This window comes from Thunnus albacares, chromosome 21 (genome assembly GCF_914725855.1).
Source record: "Thunnus albacares chromosome 21, fThuAlb1.1, whole genome shotgun sequence".
Taxonomy (NCBI): domain Eukaryota; kingdom Metazoa; phylum Chordata; class Actinopteri; order Scombriformes; family Scombridae; genus Thunnus; species Thunnus albacares.
The window spans coordinates 7,352,395-7,380,374 of NC_058126.1; the positions used below are offsets into that span (position 1 = coordinate 7,352,395).

The 27,980-nt window shown below is 40.4% G+C and overlaps 1 protein-coding gene across 3 annotated transcripts; it reads right to left on the minus strand.

Moving 5' to 3' along the window:
• map3k15 (mitogen-activated protein kinase kinase kinase 15) lies at window positions 1-27,947 on the minus strand. 3 transcript variants are annotated; one of them, XM_044339863.1, is made up of 30 exons: window positions 27,101-27,938; window positions 22,795-22,934; window positions 22,532-22,555; window positions 21,985-22,062; window positions 19,414-19,607; window positions 18,683-18,851; window positions 18,460-18,566; window positions 17,712-17,882; window positions 17,399-17,511; window positions 16,076-16,235; window positions 15,437-15,587; window positions 15,228-15,335; window positions 14,984-15,033; window positions 14,461-14,556; window positions 14,212-14,299; window positions 13,970-14,103; window positions 12,193-12,320; window positions 11,766-11,896; window positions 10,439-10,544; window positions 8,820-8,977; window positions 8,534-8,717; window positions 7,944-8,121; window positions 7,177-7,351; window positions 5,081-5,266; window positions 4,266-4,371; window positions 3,817-4,057; window positions 2,328-2,440; window positions 2,136-2,242; window positions 1,960-2,036; window positions 1-1,295 (listed from the first exon to the last, which is right to left on the minus strand). In XM_044339863.1, exons 1-30 carry the CDS (start codon window positions 27,402-27,404, stop codon window positions 1,202-1,204), a joined length of 4,071 nt encoding a protein of 1,356 aa, XP_044195798.1. In that variant the 5' UTR covers window positions 27,405-27,938; the 3' UTR covers window positions 1-1,201. The 3 variants fall into 3 exon arrangements, with proteins under 3 accessions (XP_044195798.1, XP_044195800.1, XP_044195799.1); XM_044339864.1 differs by having other exon boundaries at window positions 1,212-1,295; window positions 1,912-2,036; window positions 27,101-27,947; XM_044339865.1 differs by lacking the exon at window positions 21,985-22,062.
• Window positions 27,948-27,980: the final 33 nt, after the last annotated feature.

Genomic DNA, 27,980 nt, shown 5'->3' on the forward strand with positions numbered 1-27,980 from the left:
ATCATTTCCAGGTTTATTGCAGTTGTAAAGCAATCATGAAACAAACCAGCACATACATATAACAGTTGGAATAAAATTAAAAAAAAACAAAAACAAAAAAAAAAACATTTAAATACAATTACACGCAGATGAGGAAACAATCATTACTACATTACGAACATAAAGGAAATGTTACACACCTAATAAATAACATGCGTACACATAAAAAGGCAGTGAGGTGGTGGCAGTCATGGTGTGTGTGCATGTTTTAATAAATTATATCAGTGTGGCTACATTGGTTTTTACAAAATTTAAGGCTTTTTAGCTGAAATTTGAAAGATCTGTAGGACAGTAGATAGTTTTGGAACAATTATCCAATATGGGTTTGAAAGACAAAACCCAAATGCAAGATTGATAGATAGGTTTGTAAAAGATCTAAGAAACCATACTAGTGATTTTGCACGTTTTACCCAAATTCAGTTTGTGTATACTTTACACTATCGCTGATACCTTACATTACAGATAGAGAGTTGGTCATTTAATTTGCAGTTTTCCTCTTCAGAGAGAACAGAGGTTGTGAAAAACGAAACGTTTTTTTTCCAAACCACTTTTGCAGCATTATCAGCAAGCATGGTTTCCAAACAATGACAGAGCCAAGAGGAGAACGCTGCCACGTGTGCGGGCAATGGTCAAGCACTTGAGTCACGCGTGAGGAGCGACACAAAAGCAACGTAATCGTATTTTGGCAAAAATGTGACTATGCTGAGAATCTGGATGGACAGCAGAAGATTGGACGATGCTACAGGAGCGGTTTCAAAACGTTTTATAGATATTTTCATACTTTTTTGCATTGTGAACACCTGTTTTCTCTGTGAAAAAAAAAAAAATCAGCCTTTTTCTAGGCTGAATTCATGTTTGAAAGCCATTAAGCACAAACATATTGTGGCACACATACACATGTAAATGCACATAAAGATACACACAGTAGTGCCTGCACTAAAGCGCTTTGGTCTGGTCAAGTCTGACTCTGTATGGAGATGCACAGTCGAGCAAAAGATTCAGTCGGTCAACATGAAAAGGCACTAAGACACTCTACTACCTCACCTGCACTGAGAGAGACAGAGAGAGACAGAGAGAGAGAGAGACAAGTATGCAGGACTGGTAGTGTGTGGACGTGTGCGTGTTTCTGCAAATCTTCCATCGCTGGGGTCCATCTATCCCGTCATGCGTCTTCTTCCGAGCGTTCGTCGCCCCTCAGCCTCTCGCGCTCTCTGTGCCGCTGGATGGCTCGCCAGATCCGGCAGAGGACTCCACCCCTGAGAGGAAGAAGGCTTATCAAGACTCTTTGACATATGATGGTTTAAAACGTTTCTCTTTCAGATAGGAAGACGTACTTCAGCTACTCTTGGAAGCCTTTAGATTCATATACTCGTATTTTAGGTCTTATTTTAATTCGTTTTTAGTTTAGTTCTTCCCTTGATGCTGCGGATGCTATAATTTCTGCAGTTCTGTTCCTTTTAAAATCTCTGCAGATTTGCTAAAAATCTGCAAGCTACAAGTAAAAACATGCCAGCTCCCATAAGCACCTGCTGATTTTGCATTGAGATAGCCGGAAGCTTTGTGAGACGTGATCTCTCCAAAATACCGATTTAATAAATCATGAAACCTTTGTTGAATTGAAGCAATCAGAAAATAAGTGACATGAGATTTTTTGTTATCCTGTTCAAGGCTGTATTTCTGTTACTTGTCTTTGCCGTTCTATTCTGTACATGCGACATCTGATGCGCAACTGTCTGTCTGTTGTTTTTTAGGGAGTTTCTCCTTATTGCAATCGAGGGTCTAAGGACAGAGGATGTTGTGTTAATATACAGATAGTGGAGGTCAGTGTCAAGGAAGCAACGGTGAAAAGAAGCTTGTCCTGATGTTCCTTCCTGTCAACTTTAGTCATGTCAGGACACACAGATACGAAAAAGAAGATACCGTAGACGTAGACAGCGGAGGTCGTCTTTGGTGACGTCGTTGAGAATGTCAGTCAGCGTGTATTCTTCCAGCACAAACTGCCATACAACAAAGAGAAAACAAACCGCTTTCAGTATATGCCCGGGTGGTATGCTCAGAAATAGAAGCTGTGGACAGAAAACCAACAGATATTCAACCTTATCTATAGCATCAGGGTCTGCCCCCTGCTCTTTCAGCCAATCGGTGAGCTGCTTGTCCGGCTCGTGGTCAGCAGGGATGTGGAAGATGGAAGGAGGGGAGATATCTGAAAGAATCAAAGTCGGAGAATGAGACAAACAGAAGGCAGACAGAACAAAAGACTTCTGGTCTGTATACCAGTTAGTGTTTACCTGGTGGTCTGTGTCTGACTCTGACCAGCTCCAGGTCGTGTGTTCTCTGCTGCAGTGTGGCCTTCAGGACCTGCTGGTACTCCTTCTCCTTTTGCAGCAGCTCCTCCAGCAGCCTGCGGGAGCCACCACATCATCAGTAACGTTTAACTCTCACCGGATAACATTTTGACATGTTAACGTACAGGTAGTATATAATAAAATGAATGTCCTTGTGGGGTCCAGGTTTTTGTTGACCGTCACGCTGTCATGGCTTTCTGGGACACTTGAATAAAACATCAACATGTTGTGGTGAATGAGTAACAGGTGTGTGGGTGGAAGCTAAAAGGCCGCAGGTTTATTTCATTTAAAAACGATACGCTTCAACCTACAAAAAGCACATTTCGAGAGACATTCTACAACTCTAATGTCATTTTTGAGTCTACCTCCCTCTCTAATGGATTATCTTAAAGCCAATCACGGTTAACACCATGTGTAGTTTTGTGATGTCTGGCCATGGAATATTTATGTACAGTGTTTATCTTTTTTAATTTCAACATAAAAAAAAAGATCTGTAGGGACATTTCCAGTGGACAACAACAAAACAGGTGTCGCAGTTAATGAATCTTTGTATTTGTAACCAGCGAAGACTTTGTTTCATATTTCTGCTGCGGCTGCCAAAACATGATCATATCTTTTAGGTTGGTGAGAGAATGTGTCATTTCCAGTTGTCCGAGACACAATAGACCTCTCTTTGAAAATATTCTCAGTAATATTAAAGCATTGTTCCCCCCCCCCCCCACACACACACACACACACAATAAATCAAATCTGCTTGTTTTTGTATTTCAACTCTTTTCAAACTAGAATCTTGGCAGCATATTCTCAAAAATATTAAAACTGACCTTGTGTATCTTTAAGGTTTTAGGCCTTTTGACACCATTTGTCCAAAGTATAAATCCAGATAATATCCTAATTTACAATCAAGAGACTATTCCAAATGTTGAATCATTTCTATGCACTTTTGTATTGTTCTGTATTATTGTCCTACTTCTGTTTTTTTCTTTCTTGTCAAAGCTCTGTTTTTTTCTTACTCTTAAATATTGAAATCATTTACTGGGTTAAAAAAGATGTATTAATAAAAATACATCCTACACATCTTATTAAAGGTAATGTTAAGATAGTAGATTAGTGCTTAAATGTGCTCAAGTAAACTTTTCCTGTGGAGGTTTGCCACTTTCACTTCACTGCTATGTGTCATCACCCTGGAGCACTTATGACACAGCCATCTATTATATGCAGCTCTCGAGCAACTGCATTCGTAGCGTGCTTGTGGGTGTGTGTCATTCATAACTTCCTGTCTGAGATAGAAGTGGAATTCATAAGTGTGCTCCTACCACACAATGGAGCGTACGTGCCAGTACGTGTTGAAATCTTTTAACGACACTTCACCTCTCCACGAGTCATGAGTGTTACCAAGTGTGTGTATTACTGTGTGTGTGTTCGTGCGTACCGGTTGGTCTCCTGTTTGAGCCGTCCCAGCTGTGCTCCCAGTTGATGATGGGAACGCTGGTGCTCCTGGGAGAGGGTGGAGTTCAGGGTGCTGATGGTGGAGGAGATGGGGTCTGCTGTCGTTCCGGAGTCGTCGGTGCTCGGAGCTAAGACCGGACCGAACTCTACCTCCTCTTCGTCCACCTCGTCCTCTTTCTCCGCTCCCTCGCACTCTGACGCCGGGCCGAAGTGGGTCTGCAGCTCTGGAGGTGACAGTTTGAAGGTCAAAGCTATGACCGATACGAATCTATAATTTCTCATGACATTATATGTATATTTAACCCTGATTTTTTTTTATATATAAATGTGCAGCAGGAGGAGGACAGGAAATTATGTGAGCCAAAACGCTGCGTGTGTCCACTAGATGGCGGTAAAAGCTCAGTCCAGGCCGCAGCCATCTGACCGGCTCACCTGGTATGAGGATGGTGATGGCGGCCTGCACGGCTCGGCGGATGATGTTATCCATGGCAAACATCCAGTGAGGTTTAATGTGATGATTCCTTAGGACTTTGTTCACCTGCGAAAAATCACACGTCACGACGACGGATGCAGATATTTAGACTCATAAAGATACAGGATACAATACGGGATAAACTTGAACACGCAGACAAGTCAAATCAGCTCTGCTGTATGTGTGAAAAAGGGGTGGGAGATGTTTTATAATTATTGGCATTTGTTCATAATTTAAAAAAGTTAAATCTGAAACGATTCATCCTCACATCAAAAACAAAGGTTTGTCAGTTTTTAAAGATTATTCCTACAGTTTAGTGTGAATCACTGTGGATGAGACTGGAACATTCTGCTGGGTTTTCATTCATGGTAAGACACATTTGGGTCAAAAATACAAAATAAAAAGCTTGATACTTTATAGAAAAATCAGGATTAGATAAACAAATATATGTCAGTTAAATATGTACTTAAATCGACTTCTATTTAATTTGTTTTAAAGTGTCTGCTGTGGAAAAGCTTTCTAATATAAACTCCTCTTTCATTTCTATTATAAAATCAGTGTAAAATTCAACATGTTGCCAAATTGTTTAGATAAATGAACACTAATTTGTTATTGTAGTGCAAAATCTTTGCACTTTTTCAACTTTTCTTGCACTTAGTGTGTCTGCACTGCATTCAACAGCTCTTTAATCAAGCCAATTTTCTTGTATATCAGTACTTATGCCTGTAAATACTATGTGTGTTTTCCAGTTGTGTGTATGCGTGCGCACACTGACCGAGTCCTGGAAGCCAAAGAGCACCAGCTGTATCTGGTTGATGGAGGTGGAGTCGAAGTCCAGGTCCAGCTTGAGCTTGGAGATGGTTGCCGCCATGACGCGCCTCTCGGGGGAATGGATGAAGTCTCGAAGGATGCAGATGATCTGCTTGATGTGTTCGACAGACAGCTGGAGCTCCTCGCTGCCCTACATGTTCATACACAAACACATTTACAAAGAAATCCAGTAGAATTTTAATAAAGTTTTGATTTGAGCTTAATAGGACCATAAGTATCAATATCTCAAAGTAAAGTCTATTAGTCATAAATATTTATGTAACTGAATGGGTTTACTTTAGATACAGTACATCAGAACGCAAACTACAAAGTTGAAGATGCTGCACATGAAGCATAAAATGTCCAAAATGTGACTTTACCGCCACCATGTGGCAGTAACAGTAAAAGACAGTGATGGACAGCAATACCTACTGCTTTGCTTACATACAAGTTTCACATAGGTTCTTTGAATCAGATTATTTACAGTCAACAGTGCAAGTAAAGTGTGCTAACGGGTTAGGAATCCCACTGGAATTGATCCCGAAATGACTCTGATCTCACTGAAACTGGCTGCATTTTACCTAAAGTCATGTAGTCACCACATGCAATGTTTGACTTTTATTGTTCATTTCCTTCATACTGAGGAAAACAGAGCAGAGGGCACTAAAATCATAAAACATCACCTTTTGTTGTCTGATATTTTTAAACAATAAAATTTAAATCAGGCCACTAAAAGTACAGAGAGTGGAAGAAAATAAAATTCCCAACCATAAAATAATATAAACTAGAAGAGCGCACTCAGTAGAGCACAGATCTCTGCCAGGTGTGTAATGTCAACAAAGCGGCAAGATAACAAAAGCAGGTATTTATTCATCTCATATCATGCCTAACTTTTGTGGATCATATCAGGTATGATATTAATCTGCAGATGCTCTGGTTCAAGATGAGACTTTTCTATGGATGTCAGTTTTTGAGCCATGACAAAGGCTAAAATGTGACCTGCAACAGACTAGGTTAGCCTTGGCTTTAGTTTAGCTGATTGCCAAATATGCCTTTTGCTATGTTGTGACACACATTGTAAAATGGTGAGGACTGCCAAAAAGACAAAAGTCTAAGCTTTATGATAGGCTCATAAGAAACTTATCAAATTTTATTTGAATTCACAACACAACTTGCTGTCAAGGTAGCAAAATTTGGTACCGATTGATCTAATTGTGTTGTCCCTTGTGGAAACAAGAGTCCAAACTGAAGCAGCTACTGATCACTTGCAGCCCCTTCTGGACGGTTAAGACGAAAATAAAATAGGTTTTTCAAAAACTGTCAATCACCGCAACCATGAGAGGTCTTTGAGCATACAGTCATCAATATGCACGAAATATATTAGGCTGATGGGTGCAGTAGTATACCAGAATAGCTGCGGATAGATACACACACGACCAAATGCATGATCCCCTCCAGGCTTACGATAATAAGATGAAAAGGGTGAAGTAATGAAGAAGAAGAGCAAAACACTCGGATCCTCAGGCAGGGAGTTTCAGAGCTGAAGGGCCCTGACGTCAAAAGCACCTTTCGTCTTGAGCCGAGACGTAGGAACAGCCATTAGAGCTGTGCCTGATGTGCTCTGGCTGATAGGGGAGCACCAATCCAGCAATATAAGTAGGAGAAAGCCCTTTAAATGCTTTGGATGTGATCAGTCAAATCTTAAAACCATTTGTAAAACTGAGTGGTAACCAGTAAAGAAGGCCAGAACAGGGGAGATATGATCTTGTCTTTTTGAATTTGTTAGAAGCCTTGAAGCTGCTCTGCTTTGTACTTTTTGTGTAATAAATTCATGACTATAATTAGTCAAATAAGTGGTTTTGTGTAGAATTTGTATGTTAATAATTCTGATGGCATTCCTTCATTCCTGTAATAATTGTTGTCTAACAGTGTATCTCTCTTTCATACTGTTAGGAGTTGCCGCAGTTGGAAAATCCTTACACATAGGAAGAAGACAGCTTACAGATCAATTTACTCACAATTTATTTACTTTAGTGTATTTATTCAGACACACACACACACCTGGATGTGGTTCTCCTTGAGGTTGGAGATGACCTTTTCCTGGTCTTCATTGAGGACCTTGAACAGAATCGCCCTTCTCTCGCTGTCCTTCTTCAGCAGGAACAGACCGCCGTCTCTGTCCTCAGGGGAGGGGGGGACACTGCGGTCCTCTGACGCTGAACCCTCATCTGGAACACTGCGACACACACACACACACACACACACACACACGCAAAGAGAGTGATCTCACAGGGACATAAAACAAGGCATGGAGTACACAAGTGATTTACAACAACTGTTCAGTCTATTTACAGATACAAGCCTCTCCTGGCTACTATGTGTGCCCAGGAAAGTGCAGAGACAGCATGAGTCAGCGCAGCGTGCCGCGCACGCATGTTCGCTCGCACATGTGTGTGTGTGCGTGTGCAGATGTGCGCGTGCTGGTGCGTGTGTGCTCAGCCGCCAGCAGAAGCTTGTAAAGTTATCAGACCTCATTATATCAGTGTTATAAAAAGCAGTGGAGCGCACTGTGAGTACAATAAGGCCACCTGCCAACCAAACACACACTCTCTCATACACACACACACACACACACGCACTGCACATTCATTCACATCTTTTCACATTGCACATACTGTCTCAGTAGCATTTTGTATGCAGCAACAAGAGTTTTATGTTTTTATTTTATTTATCTTGAATGAAGACAGATGTGTAACTCAAATGTAATCAATGCAAAAAGTCTAAAATGTAAAAAATACTGGGTTTAACACACTGGGTTTAATACACACCTCAGGTAATTGGAGTTGGGGGGTTTGAGCAGGTTCCCTGAGCCAGAGCTTTTCTTTTTCTGGAAGAAAACGTCGTGTTTGGAGTCGCAGTCTGGGCTCACTGAGCCGTGTTCACTGCTGCTGCTGCCGGTGGCCTCGCACTGTAGCTGCACCGGCAGGGAGACGTTGTGGATGTAGTCTGGCCAACACACACACACACACACACACACACACACACACACACACATTTAGAAAACACACACATGAGCAACTGACAACTCAAATTTATGAAATGCTTTTCGGGCCGTATCACATACATTTCAAAACTAATCGCTGAATTTTTAGAGCACTGTGGTTTCAACTTTATACCATAGCGACTAGAAACATCACTAAGTAATAAAAAGTAGCCTTGAACACTGAGCACTTTTATCTACTGTTTGACCCTGATAATCTGTTTTTCAACTTAAGTTAAAACATGAAAATCAACTAAATTAGACAACAGCAACATGTAAATGTAAAAGAAACAAATATGTTACATCATTGTTGGGAGGGTGCATTGTATATTTGTGTGTGTGTGTGTGTGTGTTTGTGTGTGTTTGTGTGTTTGTAACCTGATGGTTTGAAGGCGATCTTGCTCTTCTTGCCTTTGGTGTTGTGTCTTACAAAAGTGTCTCTGAGCAGGTCGGAGGCGATGGCTCTCTTGTGAGGGTCCGGCTCAAAACAACGCAAGATGAACGACTTAGCCTCCAGCGACAAAGACTCTGGGATCTCTGGGTGGATCTTAAACATACCGACCTGTAACACAGATTTACACCGAGGAATCATGGTCTGGATGCTCGTTAAGAACCGACTGACAGACAGTTTGGAGATCAAACAAAAGATTTACAGGATGCAAACCTTAAACATGGCCGCCTGTGGTTCCCCCAGCTCATGGAACGGGGGTTTCCCAGTGGCCATTTCTATAATGGTACATCCCAGGGACCAGATGTCAGCCGGGGCCCCGTACCCTCGAGGGCCTTTATCAATGATTTCTGGAGCCATGTACTGCAGTGTACCTGCAAACAGAGAAGCAGACAGTAACCTTGAAATCTTTCCTTATAGATAAGAGGAGGCAATCAGGTCATTTAGCATGAGTGTCAATATATCTTACAGTAGATGTGTGTCTTTCTGGACAGGTGGCTAAGACTGGAGCTTTTCTTATCTCACTGGGGGTCATATTCTATGTTGCAGTCTTTTTAGTGCCAAAGTCCCTCTTTTTGTTACTATACTTCCATCGCAGCTCAACAGAGAAACTCTGTCCGAGGAAACAGAGGGAATTTGATACTAGAAAGACTCTAAATGTGGCAGATATCCACTTGATTGACCACTGAAGCCTCATTTTTTACCCAAAATGACTGGATTTTGGCCCCCATCACTTACATTGAAATCACATTTGAAGGGGATCTTTTAATAGACTGGATGAACAACATTTTTAGTATTCATAAGGGCACCTGACTGCTGTTTTAAGACACACTTGAAAAAACTGCAAACCTGTCCTTTAAAAACTGGAGCTTTAACAGAACAGGAAAAAAAAAAAATTCAACAAATTTTGAAGTAGATCAAAAGACTGAAGAAGAGATGTTACGTCCCAGGATGTGAGCTCTCACTCATTAAATAATTTATGTTTCCTTTGGTCTCTAAGTATTTTGTCTGCAGTCAGTAATTCTGAGCAGATTTGGCATTCGTGGTCTGGCTGATGTAAATAGTGAGAGACAGAGAGAGCTATAAAAAGGAAAAGAGGAGTGAGGGAAGCAGCAGAGGAGAAACAGATAAGGACATACACACACACACAAACACATACACACACACACCTGCTAATGAAAGATAAACACCCTTCTGCCTCTGCTTGATTAGATAATGTAATTACACACCTCACTGGCAGCTGGAGAAGACCAGATGGCCAATGAATGTGTGTGCCCCCGCGTGTGTGTGTGTGTTCGTACATGCAACCTCTGAGTGTTTCCATAGAGGCTGATAGTGCCTCTTGACATTTTGAGGGTCATTTGATATTTACACTCATAGTCTGAGACGGGAGCATTTCTATGATTCCATTTATGCAGCTAGCAGACTGAATTACTGTCTGCTTATGAATGACGGCACTTTATCAAACTGGATTTGTCATGTGTGTAGTTTCTCTGTAATCCATTACTGGAGCAGTTTATCCATTTTTGTTTCAGACAAGTTGTTTAGTAAAGCTTCTTGAGGTGTTTTTTCCCCAAATGATTTAGATAACTTTCCCTTTGTTCCCCCTCAAAATTTTAGGAATTCGATGTCAATTTAATTTTCACCAGATGTTCCTTAAAGTTCTAGTAGGAAACATTTTGCTTAACCAATGTGTTCATGAGACATTTATGAGTAGATGCAAGAAACCTCTTTTTAAAGGCCACTCTTGGGAAATGCTGCTAATAAGCAATAAATGAACAATATTTGCAGTAAACCAATGGTTGTGGTTGTAGCAAGAAGTGGACACAAGTTACCAGTGAATGTCTCTGTACAGGGGTTGACTCCAGCCAACCGCTTAGAAGTACCAAAGTCTGAAATCTTCAAAATGCCGCTGTAGGTGTTCACCAACACGTTGTCACCCTGATGGAGAAACAGTCAGACAGACAGAAAAAAAAGAGAAAGATGGATTAAATTATAATATTTGGACTATAAACTGGCCAGAAGTGGACTTGTTTTGTGTTTTAGCTTCTTATTGTTTCCAATAGTGGAAGAATGATGGTTATACATCAGCGTTGGGTTTTGAAAGCTGCACTTTGTACCTTCACACACAGGTAAGTGTTCCCGGACGCCGGTGTTCGGTAACCTTTGCTCTTGAAAAATCAAAAAGTCCGCACACAGCAAACATTTGACTTGTCACAGCAGGAAGAACACAGGTGTAACTAATGAGGTTACTGATGGCTCCCACCCAGCGAGGCTTTGTACTGAGCCGACATTTTGACACGTCACGGTAAAACAGGTAAACCACAGGTGTCATTAATAAACCAGCTCCAGGGCTCAGCTATTATTACTATTATTAGCTTTTACTATTTTTATACTAGTCTATGGCTATTATGCATGCTTGCTTGCTGGCATCGCTTACTGGGACTTACTGGGACTATCATTAATGTAATTATAATTTATACCTGAGTTTTAATTGCTATGACATGTCAGGATGTCTGCCAGGAAAAAGGCTGATTGTCTGGTGGAAGGTCTAAAAGGAGAACATACAGTCATCCTCCTCCATACAGCTGCACATCATGATTGAACTTGATAACACAATTTTGTTGGTTCAAAAAGCCCATATTTATAGAACTACAACTGCAGCTATTTTTGAACTATTACGATAATTGATTAATCATTTAATCATCATATGAAAGCAAAAATGTCAAACATTCCCCAGTTACAGCCAGTCAATTGTGAGGATTTGCTGGTTTTCTTAGTCTTATGTGCTCGTAAATTGAATATATTTGGATTTTGGACAGTTGGTTGAACAAACCAGGCAATTTGAAGATGCCATGATGGACTTTTTTCGCTGTTTTCACATGTTTTATAGACCAAATGTCAAACTGAAAATTGAAAATTGTCAAGAAAATTATCAGTAGATTGATTGAAATTGAAAATAATTGTTAGTTGTAGCTCTTTATATCTCATTTACTCTTCAGGTGTCCCAAATAAGTCAGGCGAGGGAAAAACAGATACAAATATAAGTTAAAAAAAAAGAGAAGAAATGTAATTTATTAAAATCTTGCCTGAAGCTTCAATGAAAAGAAAGACTCATCCCTACATCACCGTGACCCTGCACCACAGATTGTTTCCATGTACCTTGATGTCTCGGTGGACGATCTGGTTCTCGTGCAGGTACCGGAGCCCCTCCAGGATCTGTCTGGTGTAGAAGATTATTGTCGCCTCCTTCAGTGGACCCCATTTAGACCGCAGCAACGCTGACAGGCTTCCTGGAGAAAGGAGAGACCTATCATGAAATGGGAAGATGACCAAGCAGTTAGAGAGACCGCCCGGTAACCAAGAGGTCACAAGCATCGATCTCTGTAATAGAACATTTGTCCATCATCGTCTCTTTTTGTTTCTCTTTGAGCCTCAACTGAATGCCTTTTATAGCATTTATAGTGTACTTTATATAGCAAGAGACAATGAGTAAACAGTTTTCTTTCTTACCACACAAAATTATTGTATTAGTACATGTAACTCTGTCTGTTCCATGATCTCTTTTCCCTCTCTTGTACAAACACACCTCCGGGCACTTGTTCCATGAAGATCTTGATGTATCCGTTCTCAGAAACAGAGCCCAAATACTGAACAATGTTCCTGTGCTTCAGGTACTTGTGAAGGGCGATCTCTTCATGAAGAGGCTGAGAGTACCTGATTCACAGAGAAAGAGAAACGGAGACAAAGAGAGAAACACTTTTTTCCCTTCATTTATCCTGGTAAAGTTTGATAATTGTGCTTAATTTGTTACGGCATCGACCTGCTTCACATTATCATCCATACACAGTTGTCTGGTACAAGCAACGTCTCTGAAGGATTTTGTGAAGTATCAACTATCTCTTAACCTTTAATCTCATCTGGTGTTAAGTTACTCTTTAAGCTACTGCCAAGAAAACAATATGACACAAGGTTGACACTATGACACTATCTATCATAGTGTATTGGAATGTTAGCAGCTCTGTGCTGCTCTTTATTGGATTTTGGGGACGTTTACACTTGAGCAAAAATGTTACCCAAAGTAATATTACCTTTTTTAAACACACCCGTTAGTCCTCATCCTAAAAGTCTTTACCCTTCTAATGTTAAGAGTGAAAATATAGTGTTTGAAATATGAAAATACGAGCAAATGTGAGCTAAACAGCTAAACAAATAACATATGATCTGATATTTTTCCTAATCACATTTATAATATCAGAAGAACAAGCCTCGGTCTTTTAGTTATGTGTTTATTAAAGATCCTTTTATAAGATTCTCATTTTAAAACTAGTCAGCTGGAAACATTAAAAAGTCAGTCAGTTTTCAACCAACTCTAACTTCATCTTAATTTGCTAGCTAGCTACAACTGCCAAATCTGCCAGTGACATTTCAGCCGGCAAAATCAACCATTAACCAATTAATTGACTAAGAATTTCAAGTACTAGCGTTAGCTAAACCTGCCAGTTATTACTGTGAATGTGCTAGAACAGGCAGCTTGACAGAGGAAGCAACGGTAACTGAGGAGGTGGATCTTAGCAAACAGTCAATTCTGTGATAAGAACATAGAAAAAAAATTCAACAGCTTTTTGAACGTGGAACAGGCTAAACTTTGGCCAGGTCAGTGTTGCAAATTTAACGTCTTTCTTGCTAAATTTGATTGATTTGATTTTTAAGACCCCTTTAGCCACTTTTTTTTTCTTTTTCAGAAAAGCAGCTAACAGCAAATCTAGCAACTTTTTGTGCAGACCTTAAATCCTCTCCTTGGAGGGAGTCACCAATAGTGCTGCAACGAAAGATTATTTTCATAATCAATTAATCTAATTGTTTGGTCCATAGAATGGCAGAAAATGGTGAAAAATGTTGATCACTGTTTCTCAAAGTCCAAGGTGACGTCATCAAATGTCTTGTTTTGTCCACAACCCAAAGATATTCAGTTTACTGTCATAGAAGACTAAAGAAAATTCACATATGAGACGCTGGAATCAAAGAATTTGGACATTTTTTTCTTATAAAATGACTCCAAATGATTGATGAACCAACTAATGGTTGTAGCTCTAGTCTCCAATATTCCTCAGTGAATTAGTGCTAATGTCGCTCTCTGGACTGACTGTGTTCAGTGGGTGAGACAGAGCAGCAGCACATTCAGTGGTCCAATCATCAGCCAGAGAGAGACATGAATGAGCTAAATATATATATATGGCCTCACAGATATGCAAATTAGCATGTGACATCATCTAGCAACTTTTCGAGCAGGTTTTAGCCACTGAAAATAGTTGGTAACACTGGACCATGTCATCATCTTTCTACACAACCACACACACACCTACCTGCTGTCTCTCTCAGGGATTTCTTTGATGGCGATTCGGACCTGGTTGCTAAGGTCTCTCCCAGCGTACACCACGCCATAGGTGCCCCGCCCCAACGCCACCCTGTCCCCTGTCTCATTGGTGTCATACTCATACTGTAACACACACACACACATATAGATGAACACCCAAACATAGTCAATAATTATTAACTATAAAGATATGTATTTACTGTACACACACACACACACACACATCCTGACCTCAAGTGTATCTCCGTCTCCCTCCCCTTCTAGCTCTACAGCATTCCCCGTACCATCAGATATCATCTCTTTCACCATGGAGCAGAACCTGAAACGCACAACCAGACATACGTATTACAACATATTTATTTCCAGTTCAAGGCCATCAGGTCATGTTGCGATTCCATCACTCACACGATACGGTACAAAACACAAACACAGACAAACACACACACCTACACAGACACATCTAGAGGTGTGTGTCCTCACCGACCGCACTGCTCCTCAGTGGAGAAGTAGATCTGGAAGTCGTCGGAGTTATCGTGGACGTAGAGGAAGCAGCAACGCTCATCAAACTTACTGATACTACAGATAGAAGAGTCAGGTTAAATTAAGATGCTTTTTTTCCCTTTTCTCTCTGTTTTTTGATATATCTTGTCACATTTGAAAAGAACTACAGTATGTCCTTTTCTGTGTTATATCAACTTTGAATTTACTCTAAAACCCTCAATTAAACGTTTTACTGTACAAGTGATAACAGTTTTTCATGTATTTTGGTCAAGCAAATCCAGTCTTCTGAAACAGGATATAACTCTGACATGATGATGATTAATTTTAAAATTTATGTGACGTTTTAGCTCATAATTAAGAGTTTAAAAACAGCCAACCATAACACCTCTTCTGCTACAATTAACCCAAATAAAGTGTCCCTCTTCTGCCCCTCAGTCAGGTAACTTCTAAATATTTAAGCAACTACACACAATCTGTCCAAATGTGACTTGCATTTTCATACCTAATGCCTTTGATGGACATTGCAGTGAAGTTCCACTCGTGGATCCCTTTCTGTAACACAGATGGGTCACATGTTCAACCAGGATTGAAGTGTTAGAGGTCGCTCTTATAGTCTCATAGTCTAGTTTTAAAAATCTAAAGAGGTAGGGAGCATCATTTTTGGATAAATGTGCATGTGTGCAATGCTATGAAATACTGTGGTAAAGAAGAAGAAGGACAGGTGGACAAGAAGATGATGCTCTGACCGTTTCAGCCGGAGAAACGTGCCAGATGGAGACATTCTTCTCTTCAGCCTCATTGTTAATGGACACATAGGAAGGTTGGTACACTTTAGTTGGCTCCAGAATCAACACCTGAAACAGAAAGAGAAATACAATAACGGACAGACATGTTAGCATGAATCTCTGAGTGTCTAATCCAACATGTTTTAGTGTGTATGCGCGTGTCTTTGTACAGGAAACCGCAGTCGATTGGTGGTGCCCTGCGTGGCCTCAACGATGATGTCCATCCAGAAGTTGAGTCTCTCCCGCTGGGGGGAGTGTTCGACCGTCTGCTTCTTGAACCTCTGGATCAGCTGCAGGTTCTGCACCACCGACCGCAAATACCTGAAAGAAAAAACACATGGAGATAGACTGAAAGGAGGAAACGAGAGAGGAACTGGTTAATCATATATCATAGCTTGTGGACCTAATTCATAAACACATCTGCATTAAGAAAGGGTATGATGATTATATATCCAAATCACTGTTGGGGATTATTTGGATTTTTGTGTCATTACTATACATATAACCAGACAAAATTATGGATTTTTCAAAATGTGATTTGGCTACCTGGCAATTATCGGAGCTTCCTTAGTGTCACAGTGGTCAACTAGCTACTGGTATTTGAAAATGGAGAATATAAGACTGGCTAAAACACAATTATTTTGATAAGCTATTACATATATTTAATTTATTAACTGAGTTATTTAGGAAATAAAGTAGATTAAATATATTTTTCAGACCGTAAAATGTTTTTTTGGTCAGTACCAAGATGTACCAAACTACTGTATAATAACAATACAGAAATATAAAAATGATATGAACGTCTTTACCAGAGAGGTGGCTTGAGTTTGAAGAGCTTCTCGGCAGCCTGAGTGGCTTTAGGGATATCGTTAGCTAGCATGCTAACGGTAAAAAACTGGCCCACGTCCCAGTAGTTATTCATTTTCTCCAGGGAACCTTTGCGCCCCAGCAGACTGTTCAACCTCACACCTAAGACATACGAGTGGGGAAAAAGTGTGAACATATACTGTAACCAGGCTAACAGATCTATTTTATCCTATATTGATTAGTTTAGTAACTAAGTACCCTTAGCATGCTTGCAATATATCATTCTTCAACACACAACACAAACAATGAACATATAAAAACTGATATGCCAATCCAATGGAACTGAATCCCTTAAATTTTACCATAAAATTACAATCATTTCCCGATTAATAATGATTGAATTAAGGTATTTAGTAATAGGTTGGGCAAAACCCCTTAAAATGTTGCAAAAGCCATGAAAACCCCTTAATTTACATACCCTAATTTTCTACATTTAAGGGTTTTTAACCCCTTAAAACTAAAGATAAGTAAATTATGGAGTAATTAATGGTATTTTAAGGGATTCTTGCTTCATAGTGAATCACAAGTATGTATTTGAACGTCCAACATACTGTCATATACGGTATATGGCAATAGTTGAAATTTTTAGACATCTATATGTAATTATTGTTTCAACAGCATTTCAGTGACTATATTTCAACATGTATTCCTAATTCACATTGAAATATAAACACTTAAATGCTGTTGAAACAATGTTAATAGGTAACTTAGATATGCACATTTATGCTGGTTTTAACCTTGATGCCGACACGTTTACAGTCGTTCCAGCTCTTTAAAACTATTCAGCCGTAAAACAAATCAGCCACTCTGCTCCATAAAACTGAACCCAAACACCTCTGAAAGTGAAATGGAGCTCAGTGTAAGTTCAAACACGAAGACTATCTGTTACTCATTCATTCATCTCATTCCTCTCTCTCTCTCTTTCTCCCCCTCGTTTCTCCTGCTCTCGTATCAGCTGATATTCTCTCTCGCCTTCACTTCCTCCTTTATAAATATGGTGACATCACGAGGGTCTAATCGCCAAACACTCCTCACGTTCATCTACCATGCATGTTCAATAAAAAAAATAATTGTTCACTTTTAAAACAAATCAAAGTCTCTCCTGATTGAAGTGAGTTTGGCGCAGACAAATGAAGCAGAGGCTGTGAACAATGGCCCATTGAGGATATGTTGACTGTTCCAGCTGGACTCTGTGCCTGTGTGTGTGTGTGAGTGTGCGCTGAACAACGATCAAAGGGGTGTCAAGTTCAGAAGGACCCTCTCACCTATTTTCCTCAGTTCGATGGAGCTCTCAAACTGTTGGCCAGCAACTATGAGGAGGACGGCCAGGTTGATACCAGAGTAGAGGGTAGGCTGCAGCTCAAAACCTTTCCTGTACCTAAGAGGTGATAAAGAAATGAATGGATGGAAATTCACTCAGAATTAACTCAAACCGCACCCTTTGCAGTGAGTTCTGCTTGCAAAGAGGTGGGATTTAATTATATAAAAAGCATCAAGTTGTTATGAGAGGAATCAATAGGAGAAGAGCAAAACATGAAGAGGCATTCAGGTGCATTGTGTGTGTGTGGTTTTTTTCACCACTGTATAGCGTTGTCCCTGTTCTTAGTGTCTTTGCAGTCCGAGTCGAGGAAGATGTCCTTGTAGATCCGTCCACAGAGGCAGAACATGTCCGGCGCCGGGTGTTCGCATGACTGCAACACCTGCAGCATCACTCTGAGAGCCTGCTCCCTGTCACCAGGACTGTTTCTCCTGCACACATACAGATTTATACATTAAAAGCTGCTGTATCAAATTGTATTTCTTAAGTTATAACGAAGTGTTTGTGTTACTTTTGCTTTGGGGAAAACTGTGCCAAAAACATTTAAAGAACCAAAATCTGTCATATAATGGTTTGTCTTCTGGCTTCAGCTGCACATACAGAGGTATACATGTCTGGGCACAGCCGTTATTGGTTTTGGATTACATGTGAGGAAAAAATTAATAAACCTTAAGTGAAGGATCAATAATATTTACCTCATCAAAAACAGAGGCTGTGCTTAAAGTAAAGTGGCTGATTCAAGCAGTGGAAAGGGAATGTGACTTTATCATTTGTGAATTTAAAGGGAAAATAGTCAAGATATTATTAATTTTGCATTAAAAAGAGACCAGAATACGAGTTCATTAAAACCTAAAAATAACGGGCACATTCCTCTTTCTTGCTCATGAGGCAAAATTAGTATATTTTGGCTTGGAGCTTAAAAGTTGGCAGTAAAAGCTTCCTCTTGGCAGAGTATTCTTGGATCCTGCTCCAGACTTGAGCTTGAATCCAGCGGAGGCATGACGTTACCTGTTGAGAGCAAAGGAGTAGTGGAACTGGATCATGGGCTGAGTGGCCAGATCACAAGTTGGCAGCATCTCCAGAGTCTGCACCAGTTTCACCATGGCGTCATAATCCTAAGATAAGGACAAATAATGTCACACCTTTCACAAATATACGCTGATATGATTTCTGACGGTGCTGTTTATGTCAGTCGTTCTGCTAATTAAGACCACGTCATGTGTGTTTGTACCTGTATGTCTCTGTAGGAGAACAGCAGGTTCATGACGATGTCCTGCGTGAGGACCTCGGTGTTGTCGATGCGGAGTTTGATGCGGGAAAGCTCCTTCGCCAGCTCCTCTCCTTGGTACTTCTCTCTGGCCTTCCTGATGTCATTCAGCAGGGTGTCCTTAAAGGAGGCACTGCAGCAGACAGACAGAGAGGAAAGATAGGAGGAGGAGGAGGAGGAGGAGGAGACAGACAATTTAAAGGAAGAGATAAAAAGTCTCATGATGACGCTGATAATCGTGATGGTAACGATGACAAGTAAAGACATGAGCTGCTCGTCGGTTTCAAGACTGATCTGTAACTCTTTTCATACTTTAAAGAAACATCTACCACTGCAACAAAAGAGCCACTAGTGATCCAACAAGCATTTAATTGTTTGGAAAAAGAGAGAAATTTAGATGCCCTGCACACATATAGTCAACCCACACAGGTGTTAACACTGTGCAGAGGTAGAAAAGATTCTTATGTTTACAGCTTACGAGCGTTCACATCACAGGACAAATCAAGGTTTGAAATATAAATAATATTTTCAAAATCCAGTTTTCATTTGTTGAACACAGAAAAATCCTTTTTTTTTTACAAATAAAAGACAAAAATCTAATGAGAATCAAAAAATATCTAATGAGATTGAAAAAGAAAAGTGTGAATTCTGTCTTTACTTGTGCATGACAGTGTATTTGTGTGTTTGTGTGTTACCAGGACGTGACGTGGATGTCCTTCAGCAGGCTGGTGAAGCGGTCGGTCAGGGGAACGCACAGCGGCCCCAGCAGGTTGTCCCAGCTGGGCTGCATGTACTCACTGGCCCTGCGCTGGGCGTCGCTCTCACAGCACATATACTCATGGTTAGGAGTCACTATGTAGGGGATGAAGTAGTAGTTACCACTGGATGCCTGGACAGAGAGAGGAGGAGGAGGAGGAGGAGGAGGGAGAGGGTGGTGGGGGCGGGGGAGTTAGTTTACATCAGGAAAAAGATCACTTTGATTTCAGTGTGAGTACCGGAGGGACTTTTAAAAGCCTGGTGTCAGTTTTTTTCCGGCTATATATCAGATAAACACACACATGCTGCAGGATGATGCCAGGCGTAAAAGGAGTCCAGGCAGAGAAAGACAGTAAGTGGACGAAGGGAAGGAGAGAGTAGGGATTAGAATGATTAATGAGGATCAGGATGAGCGCATCGGCACATCACTGAGATTGTTCGGTGGTATCATGGTGATATCAGCAAAGGTTAGCACAAATGCTACGGCTGTTAAATATCCAGTAGGGCAGGAACTAATACACACAAATACACACTGCAACTCCACATCTTTGTATTGCTTTTTTTATTCTCTTTCCTTCTGTTCTTTCTCATCAACTTTCCTTCTGCATTGGTCGATATGATTCTTCATCCAGTCTTGTGTTTCTGATTGACTGATTTACAGAGTTTTATCTGCACAAATAATCCATATTGTTGTTTTCCATGCATACTAAACTGCATCGTGATTAAGAAAATCATATTATTCACTAGGTGCACTCGCTGTTTGTCACACAGGATAAGTGTGATAGTACGATTTGTTCTTGTCTGTCACCTTCATTCATGTAACATTCTTTTTTAAACTACCAGTAATTCTTAATACAAGTGTTGAGATTACCAGTCCTATAATTACACAGCTTGCTTTGGTACAGGTGTTTTGAAACATCCTTCAATCTGGGCTGAGGTACAAAATATTATTATCATTTAATGAATTTTAAAAATAGACTGAATTTTCATAAATTAAAAGAAATATTTCTGGTTCAGGTACATGGTTACTTACATACAGTGGAACAGCTTGACAAAATTCATCAAAATCTAACAAAATGGTAAAAGTCAAGCAGTCAGTAGCACACAGGTTTAAAGGGAAGCAGCTACTGAACTGAACAAACAAGCCACTGCACTCATATTCATGCTATTTTCCCTTTCCTTTTCATCAAACACAGGATTAAGTGATAAAGATGATTGATTAATAGTTACTTTCATTGTCACAAAGCTCCACAACCCAAGACTCTACCAAAGTTCAACCTCGCTTTGAAGTTTTTTTTCTGAATGAGGGAAATGTGATCACGACGTCCTCCTTGGCGGAACAGAGCATCATAAATTTTCACGACCCTCTGCCCGCAGAAGGTCAAGAGTGTCAAACTCGTTTTATCCTTTGGCAGTTTGTGAGTTGCACATTGTTAAGGGGGGCGGGGGAGTAGGGGGGGGCACTGGTTATTCACACAACATCCCTCAGGCGGGTCAGTCTTTAACCCCTCCTCTCTCTGGCAAACTGGGAGGAGCTATTTCAGGTGCCTCTGGTTCCAGAAGTAATGACTCACAGTTGGAGCATTTCTACAGCTCGGATCGTCAGTACAAAAAACGAACAACTGCATTAGAAAATATCTGGTTCTTTGATAAAAAGTTGAAGCCAGTGTATGTAAATATTTCGATGTAGCAGTTAACTATGACCCCCAAGATGCGTTTTTGGCAAGAAACATCCAATAACCCAACTTGAAATTCTGTGATGTGCGTCACTAACTGCCAGCAGAAGCTAAAGATTAATGTTAGTTATTTTCGGCTTAATTAAAATTATTCATTAATTAAAATTCCTAAACAAAAAACAAATTTCTCTGAGCTGATTATCTATATCAAACAATTCATTTATTCTATAGCTGAATGTACTAATAAAAAAGCTGTAAAAACATATAAAACTTTCACAACAATTTAATGTAAAAACTTCTTTTCTTTCACTATTTTAGTATCATTGGCGTATTTATATATACGAGTTGTATACACGAGATGTTTTTTTACTTGATGTATACTTGTTGTCTATTATTGAGAAAACTGAAACCAGAATCTGCAGCTTCAATCAATTCACTTGTTTTCAAATTTTGGTTCAATTCTGGATGAATTCAGCAACTCAGGCGCCGTGTTTTGTTCACGACAGCAACAACGAAACGTTTTGAATTTGCTGCTGACTGGCCTTTGCTCCATAGCAACCATGGCCGAGGCTCATGGGTATTGTCGTATAATTGAGCCGTCGACCGAGCCAAAACGACGGACAACGGAAAACAAGGCTACTTAGAAACAAAGTGGAAATAATCAAAACTGATGGCCATAACTTAACCCATATCATTGTCACATTATCTGAAAGAGTCAGATATAGTTTGAGAAAAACACTTCCAGGAACCAGCGGCCCCTCCCACTTCTCCTCTCTATTAATATTAGTCTGTAAGGAAATCTCCCAGCATGCTTTGGTGCAGCATGGTACCTACTTTATTGCGCAATCCAGAGCCTCTGTATTCTGGAGGCAACTGAATCCAGGGAAAACCTAACACTGGAGGACAAGTGGCCTACTCCACACACACACACACACACACATACATACATACATACATACATACACACACACACACACATACACACATACACACACACACACACACACACACACAGAAACACCATACATACATTCAAATCAGTTGCTTAGAAGAATAGCTGCTTATATTACAAGACTCTATTTCAGGAGCCTGTCATGTATGTTTTGTGTGTGTGTGTGTGTGTGTGTGTGTGTGTGTGTGAGAGAGAGAGAGAGAGAGAGAGAGAGAGAGAGAGAGAGAGACAGAGAGAGAGAGAGAGAGAGAGAGAGAGTGAAAACATGTGCATAAGCATTCCTGCATGCATTTGTGCTTGAGATGACGAACGGCACTTGTCACAAATATAATTCCAAAAATAGCATAATACAGTGTGCGCACACAAATCACTTTGGAACACACACACACACACACACACACACACACACACACACACACAGAAACTTACTGTGTTTTTCTGTGCAACCATGTCCTGTTAGGAGATCAAACAAAGAGCATGTAAGAATGGATTTCAGGGCTGGACAGCACTTAACACTGCCACATTACTACATGAAACAGCTGTTTCCCTCATGGCAGCACAGCGCAGGACTGTACCACACACACACACAAGTCCGTAAATAACTTAGTGGATCACTTTGTTCTAAGGAAGCGCGAAGGAATGGCATCCAGGAACTCTGATTACAGATTCAAAAGGGATGTGTGGGTGTGTACCTTGAGTGACTGGGCAGTGTCGGGGTCAGTGTCGTGGTACAAGATGACGTTGTTGGCCATGTCGAAACTCTCCCTCACACCCAGATGGTAAAACAAGGAGGGCTGTCGAAATACATCGCTCATGTCCACAACCGCAATGTCTGAAGGGAGGGAGAAGAGTCAGATCATGGGACAACAAAGAGGACATACATGGTGGTGACAACAATCACATGTCTCTAAGGTCACATTTTGACATAAATACAATCTATTTCTTTGTGCAAATAAGCAGGAGACGTCCTCCTTCAACCACACAGACTTTAGCGAAAGTTTTGCACGCTGAGGTCTGTAGTTTTATTTCTCAAATCATCTGTCACCCCCCCTACCCCCACACACACACACATACTTACTCATAATTTCCTGGCTGTCATTGCACAGGGTGTCAATTGAGACGTCAGCTGTTCACATCAGCTGGTCACATCTATCCAATTGCACGGTGACACACCTTCATTGTCGGCCTATCGTCTTGCAACTGTCTCTTTAAATACGTGTTCTCCCTCTCTGCCTTCAGTGCTTTAATGTTGCCGTTATGCAGGCCCCACCACTTCCCCCCCCATCACTGCCCAGCCTTTGCAGATTCATCAGTTCATCACTTCATCAGCCTTATCAGTCTCAGTGGAAGTCATTAGCCACCACCACCATCAGTGTCTGGACTCCATGGGGGGATTTATCTTGCTGCTGCTCAGGATTGATGTCCCTCAATTAAGCCAAAGACCTTTAACAAGACTTAATCATCTGTATAATAAACAATTATCTTGCTTCATTCGCTTGTGTCTCCTTATTAAACTTGCACTACTAGACCCGGGTGTGCTATTATGCACCTGACCTCATTAAAAGTGGCAATGTCAGCAAAGGATTTCACAACAATAAGAATATAAATTGTCAAAAAAAATATTTTTATAGACAGATTGAAACAACAAAAACACAGCTGGCAGCTCTTTGCTTGCAAAACGTCATAATTTATATTCTCTTTTTGTTGTTTCTACCTTTTTCCCTTAACTGCATTTTACATTCTTAAAAAAGAGAGTTGAATATAATCTTTCCCCGGAGGTTGTATTTTTCAGGTTTTGCAGACTCCAAAGGAGAGAAACAACACTCAGCATAGCAGCAAATGATGTGTGTAAATAAAACAGGAATAGGCTGGTGTGCAGAGATAAAGAGCCACATTTTCTTACTGGGGCAGCCTTCATCTCAAGGCAATAATGATATACCTACAATCTACATCCAAGTATAATGTACTTAAAGTGTGCATGAGTAGGCATAAACATCCTGTGTTTTACAAGTGGAACAACAACATATCTATTGCAGGTGGCAATGAAGATTATTTTGATTTTTGTCAAGTCTAAATTGAAAAATATTTTTGGTTAAAGCATCTTCACAAGACCACAACCAAGCTAGCAGCTCTGTGAGGCTATGCTATAGCTTTGAGCTATAAAAGCTAATGTGAGCATGCTAACATGCTGGTGTTTAGGAGAAGTGAAGTCCACCACATTTCCCATTTTAGTTTAGTGTGTTAGCATGCTAACATTTGCTAATTAGCACTAAAAAAGCACAGCTGTAGCTGATGGGAAGGTCATTAGTTTTGTAAATGTATAGTATAGAGTGAAATGTTGACCTGATGATGGCGCTACAGTAATTTTTTAAAGTTTTATTTGTATTTATGTTTCATAAAAGCAATTTGCGAGTACTGCTACATGCAGATCGCAAAGGGTTTCAGTGCCGCATTTCACAAATGATTGTCACTCACAAACTGCAGATAAATTTGTGTGTCCTACAATCCTCACGCATGCTTATCCATGGGTCGCAAGTGTATTGTTGTTGTTTTTTTTTTTATTAGTTAAACATGTAAAAATTAACACAAGAGGATATTATCTCAGCTTGCATGTTGTGAATTTTGTGAAACAGGCCACAGTATCACAGATCGCTTGTTTTTAATGGGATTACCAAAGTGATTAGGCTTCATCTCTGGGGACCATGAATGTCTGTACCCAATTTCATGAGAATCCATCCAATAATTGTTAAGATATTTCAGTCTGGACCAATGGTGGACTGACAACCAACAGACTGGCATTGGGTCCATCCCAGTATCCACACCTGATATTGAGCTCTTAAGTGTGCAGCTATCACGTAATATTAATTAATCTGTTCTTCTTGGGACTGATAAGACTAATATCGCTTATCTAATACTGTCAATATAAATATTAAAATTCATATTCATTATGTTCCATCCTTAAATGTTAACAGACAGAAACCATTCAAAATAATATTGTGTTATGTCTCTTCTACATACAGTAAACCTACATCCTTCTAGATAGTCTAACTCTACTTAATTACTTTGTATTTGTCCTCTCAGCTCCTGAACGTACATTTTTATGACTAACATTGTTTGGTTGATCCAACTCCTACTTCAACAAATCATCAGTGTGTCCCAGTGAGCTCTGATAAACCTCCACACCCTTGTGGTTTGAACGGGCACTCAGGTACTGGGAAAATAACTGGAAATATGTCACACAAGTAGTCACTTGACCAGTTAAAAATACTGCCATCGCCATCCCTAAGGCCATGTCGCTAGCATAGCTAAGAATGCATTTGAGCTCAGCAATCTAATAATCAGATATTAGATTAAGATGGACATATATACTTTATTTACACTTACATACAGGATTACCACTTCCAGCCTGCATGCATTTTATCAACTACACCTGTGCTTTACCTGCTCTGACAAGTCAAAATAATGTCTGCGGTGTGAAAAGATTCAACTCTCTCTAACAACGGGCTTTTTCTTTTTTCTCAAACTACCCACATACTGCAGTCATGCTTTGGCGATACATCAAAACAAAACCTGTAATATCTGATCTTATGGCTCTTTGGCTCCACTCAGTTACTGCATTTAACTGGTCTAAGTATTTGTGAGACTAAAACTTGTATCAGCAGAGGTGTGGACAACATCATAGCCTGATATAAATAGTTGGCAAATACAAACTTTTGATAGAAGCTCTAGTTTCACGGCTCCAATCAGAACAGCAGCTATAAAATGTGTCAGCGGCTTTTCATGAAGGCGACAGACTGATGAAATATGTGAATGAAACACACCACTATCCTGCTCATGTCACATGCACTATTGAACTTTAAACATCATAACAGCGATGGAAAGACTAATTTACCCATAATCTTAAAACATACCCAATAATATAACTTTATTTTGATGCTGGTAATAACTCTGTAGCTTTACTTAAGTAAAGTTTAAATGCAGGACTTTTACTTGTAAAGATGTATTTTCACACTGTGGTATTTTTACTTAAGTAAAAGATCTGAGTGTTTATTCCACCACTGTATTACTACTTTTCTCTAGAGCTGCAACGATTAGTCAACTGATCAATAACTCGGTCAGTAGAAAATTAACTGCCAACTACTTTGGTAATCGTTACGAGTTATTTTTAAAGTAAAAGTGCCAAAATTGTCTGGTTAAGCTTCTTAACTGTGGATATTTTCTGGTTTCTTTAGTCTTCTATGACAGTAAACTGAATATATTTGGGTTATGGGCTGTTTGTCGAGACAAAACAAGACATCTGAGGTTTCCTCTTTTAGGACACAGTGATTTTTCACAATTTCCTGACATTTTATAGACCAAACAACCAATTGATTCATAGAGACAACCAGTAATGGAAATAATTGTTAGTTGCAGCCCTACTTTTCTCTTTGACATATTCTTTCTCATGCACACCACTATTTGCTCATTAAAATTTCTTTTGACACACTTCAATTCTCTCAAAATCATTATATTTTATGCACACCAGAACAGTATTACATACACTGTTAGGTATAATGATGTATGATGGTGTGTGTAAGAGTGTATGATGATCAGGTAGATATATAGATAATGTGTGTGGGATCATGAGAGAGAGCAAACAAGTCCCCTGACGCTATTTGTTGAGTTTATAGTTTGCTTTTATTGAGTTATAGTAGGATAAGTTAATATAATAATAAGCTTATGATAGTAGTGCAGAATAGACTTATACGTCCAAACATTTTTTACATTCCCAGCATGACTTTGGTGACTAAATGGTCATGACATAGGTTGCATTCAGTGAGTATTTCCCATTGTTTCAACAGCATTTCAGAGACTATATTTCAACATGCAGTTGGGACTTGCTTCCCTGATTTTGAAACAACTTTTGTGTAACCGAGGCGAGTAAAAACGTTAACTTCTCTAACTAATTTTAACCTCCTAGACAGCTGGATCCTTTGCAACAAACTACCAAAAACACACCTGCGTCGTAGAAACTATCCAGCACTGATGTTTCTCCAAAGTCCAGCCTGCCGAAGGTGACGGTGGTGAGCAGTGCGCTCTCTGCGTCGCAGGCCCTCTGCAGACACTGCAACGCTCCGGACTCCGGGCTGCTGGCCATCACGGACTTCAGCCCGTCGTTCAGGACGTACACGACCCGCAGGGAGCGCTGCTTGGCCGGCGGGCTGGGACTGGACATCTCGCCCCTGTCCCGCTCCACCACGCACACACCGGCGGAGTGCTCTCCTCCCATGTCGACGACCTGTGCGCTCTGGCCCGTTTCCATAGCGAGAGCCTGGCTATTGTTATTGCTTTATCTCCTTCCTTCTCCGGTTACTTTCCCCTCTCCCTCCCGTTAATTCCCTTGCTCTGTTTTCTCCTCCGTCTTGTCCTCCTCTCGCTCACTCGTTGCGCACCTGTCGTCGGTGGAGAGGAGCGCGTCTGAGTTTGTGCCCCCGCATCTCCGCCTCATTAACTCACATCATCTGCCGATTATCTCGCACCAAGAAGTCCGCTTCACTCAGACTGGATCCGACTAGATTACTGATCCCCGAGAGAGGAGGAGATGTGGAAAGAGGGAGGGGATCAAAATGCATCCAGAAGTTAAATTATTCTCTTTTGGTTCTTGCCAAATGGGAGATTTCCACCTTCATGTACCGTCCACCGTCTGAAATGCTATCGCCGTCTCTCTTGGTTGTCTAAATATAAAACTGTGTGTCCTTCTGGGTCCCCCCTCTACCCGAAGACACATGCAGCCAAGTTATTCTCAGTTATTTCCACTTCACAGCAAATCAAATCAGCAAAATCATTTCTTTTCATGGCTAAAATGTCACCTGAAGTGGAGAGAAACGGAACCAACTCT

What these genes read in the sequence shown, in the direction of transcription:
- map3k15 (XM_044339863.1), bottom strand. Translation starts at nt 27,404, where the DNA reads ATGGAAACGGGCCAGAGCGCACAGGTCGTCGACATGGGAGGAGAGCAC. An exon ending in CCAATCGACTGCGGTTTCCT is followed by an intron (nt 15,336 to 15,436) that starts GTACAAAGACAC and finishes TTTCTGTTTCAG; the next exon opens with GTGTTGATTCTGGAGCCAAC. An exon ending in TCAAGGAGAACCACATCCAG is followed by an intron (nt 5,267 to 7,176) that starts GTGTGTGTGTGT and finishes ATGAACATGTAG; the next exon opens with GGCAGCGAGGAGCTCCAGCT.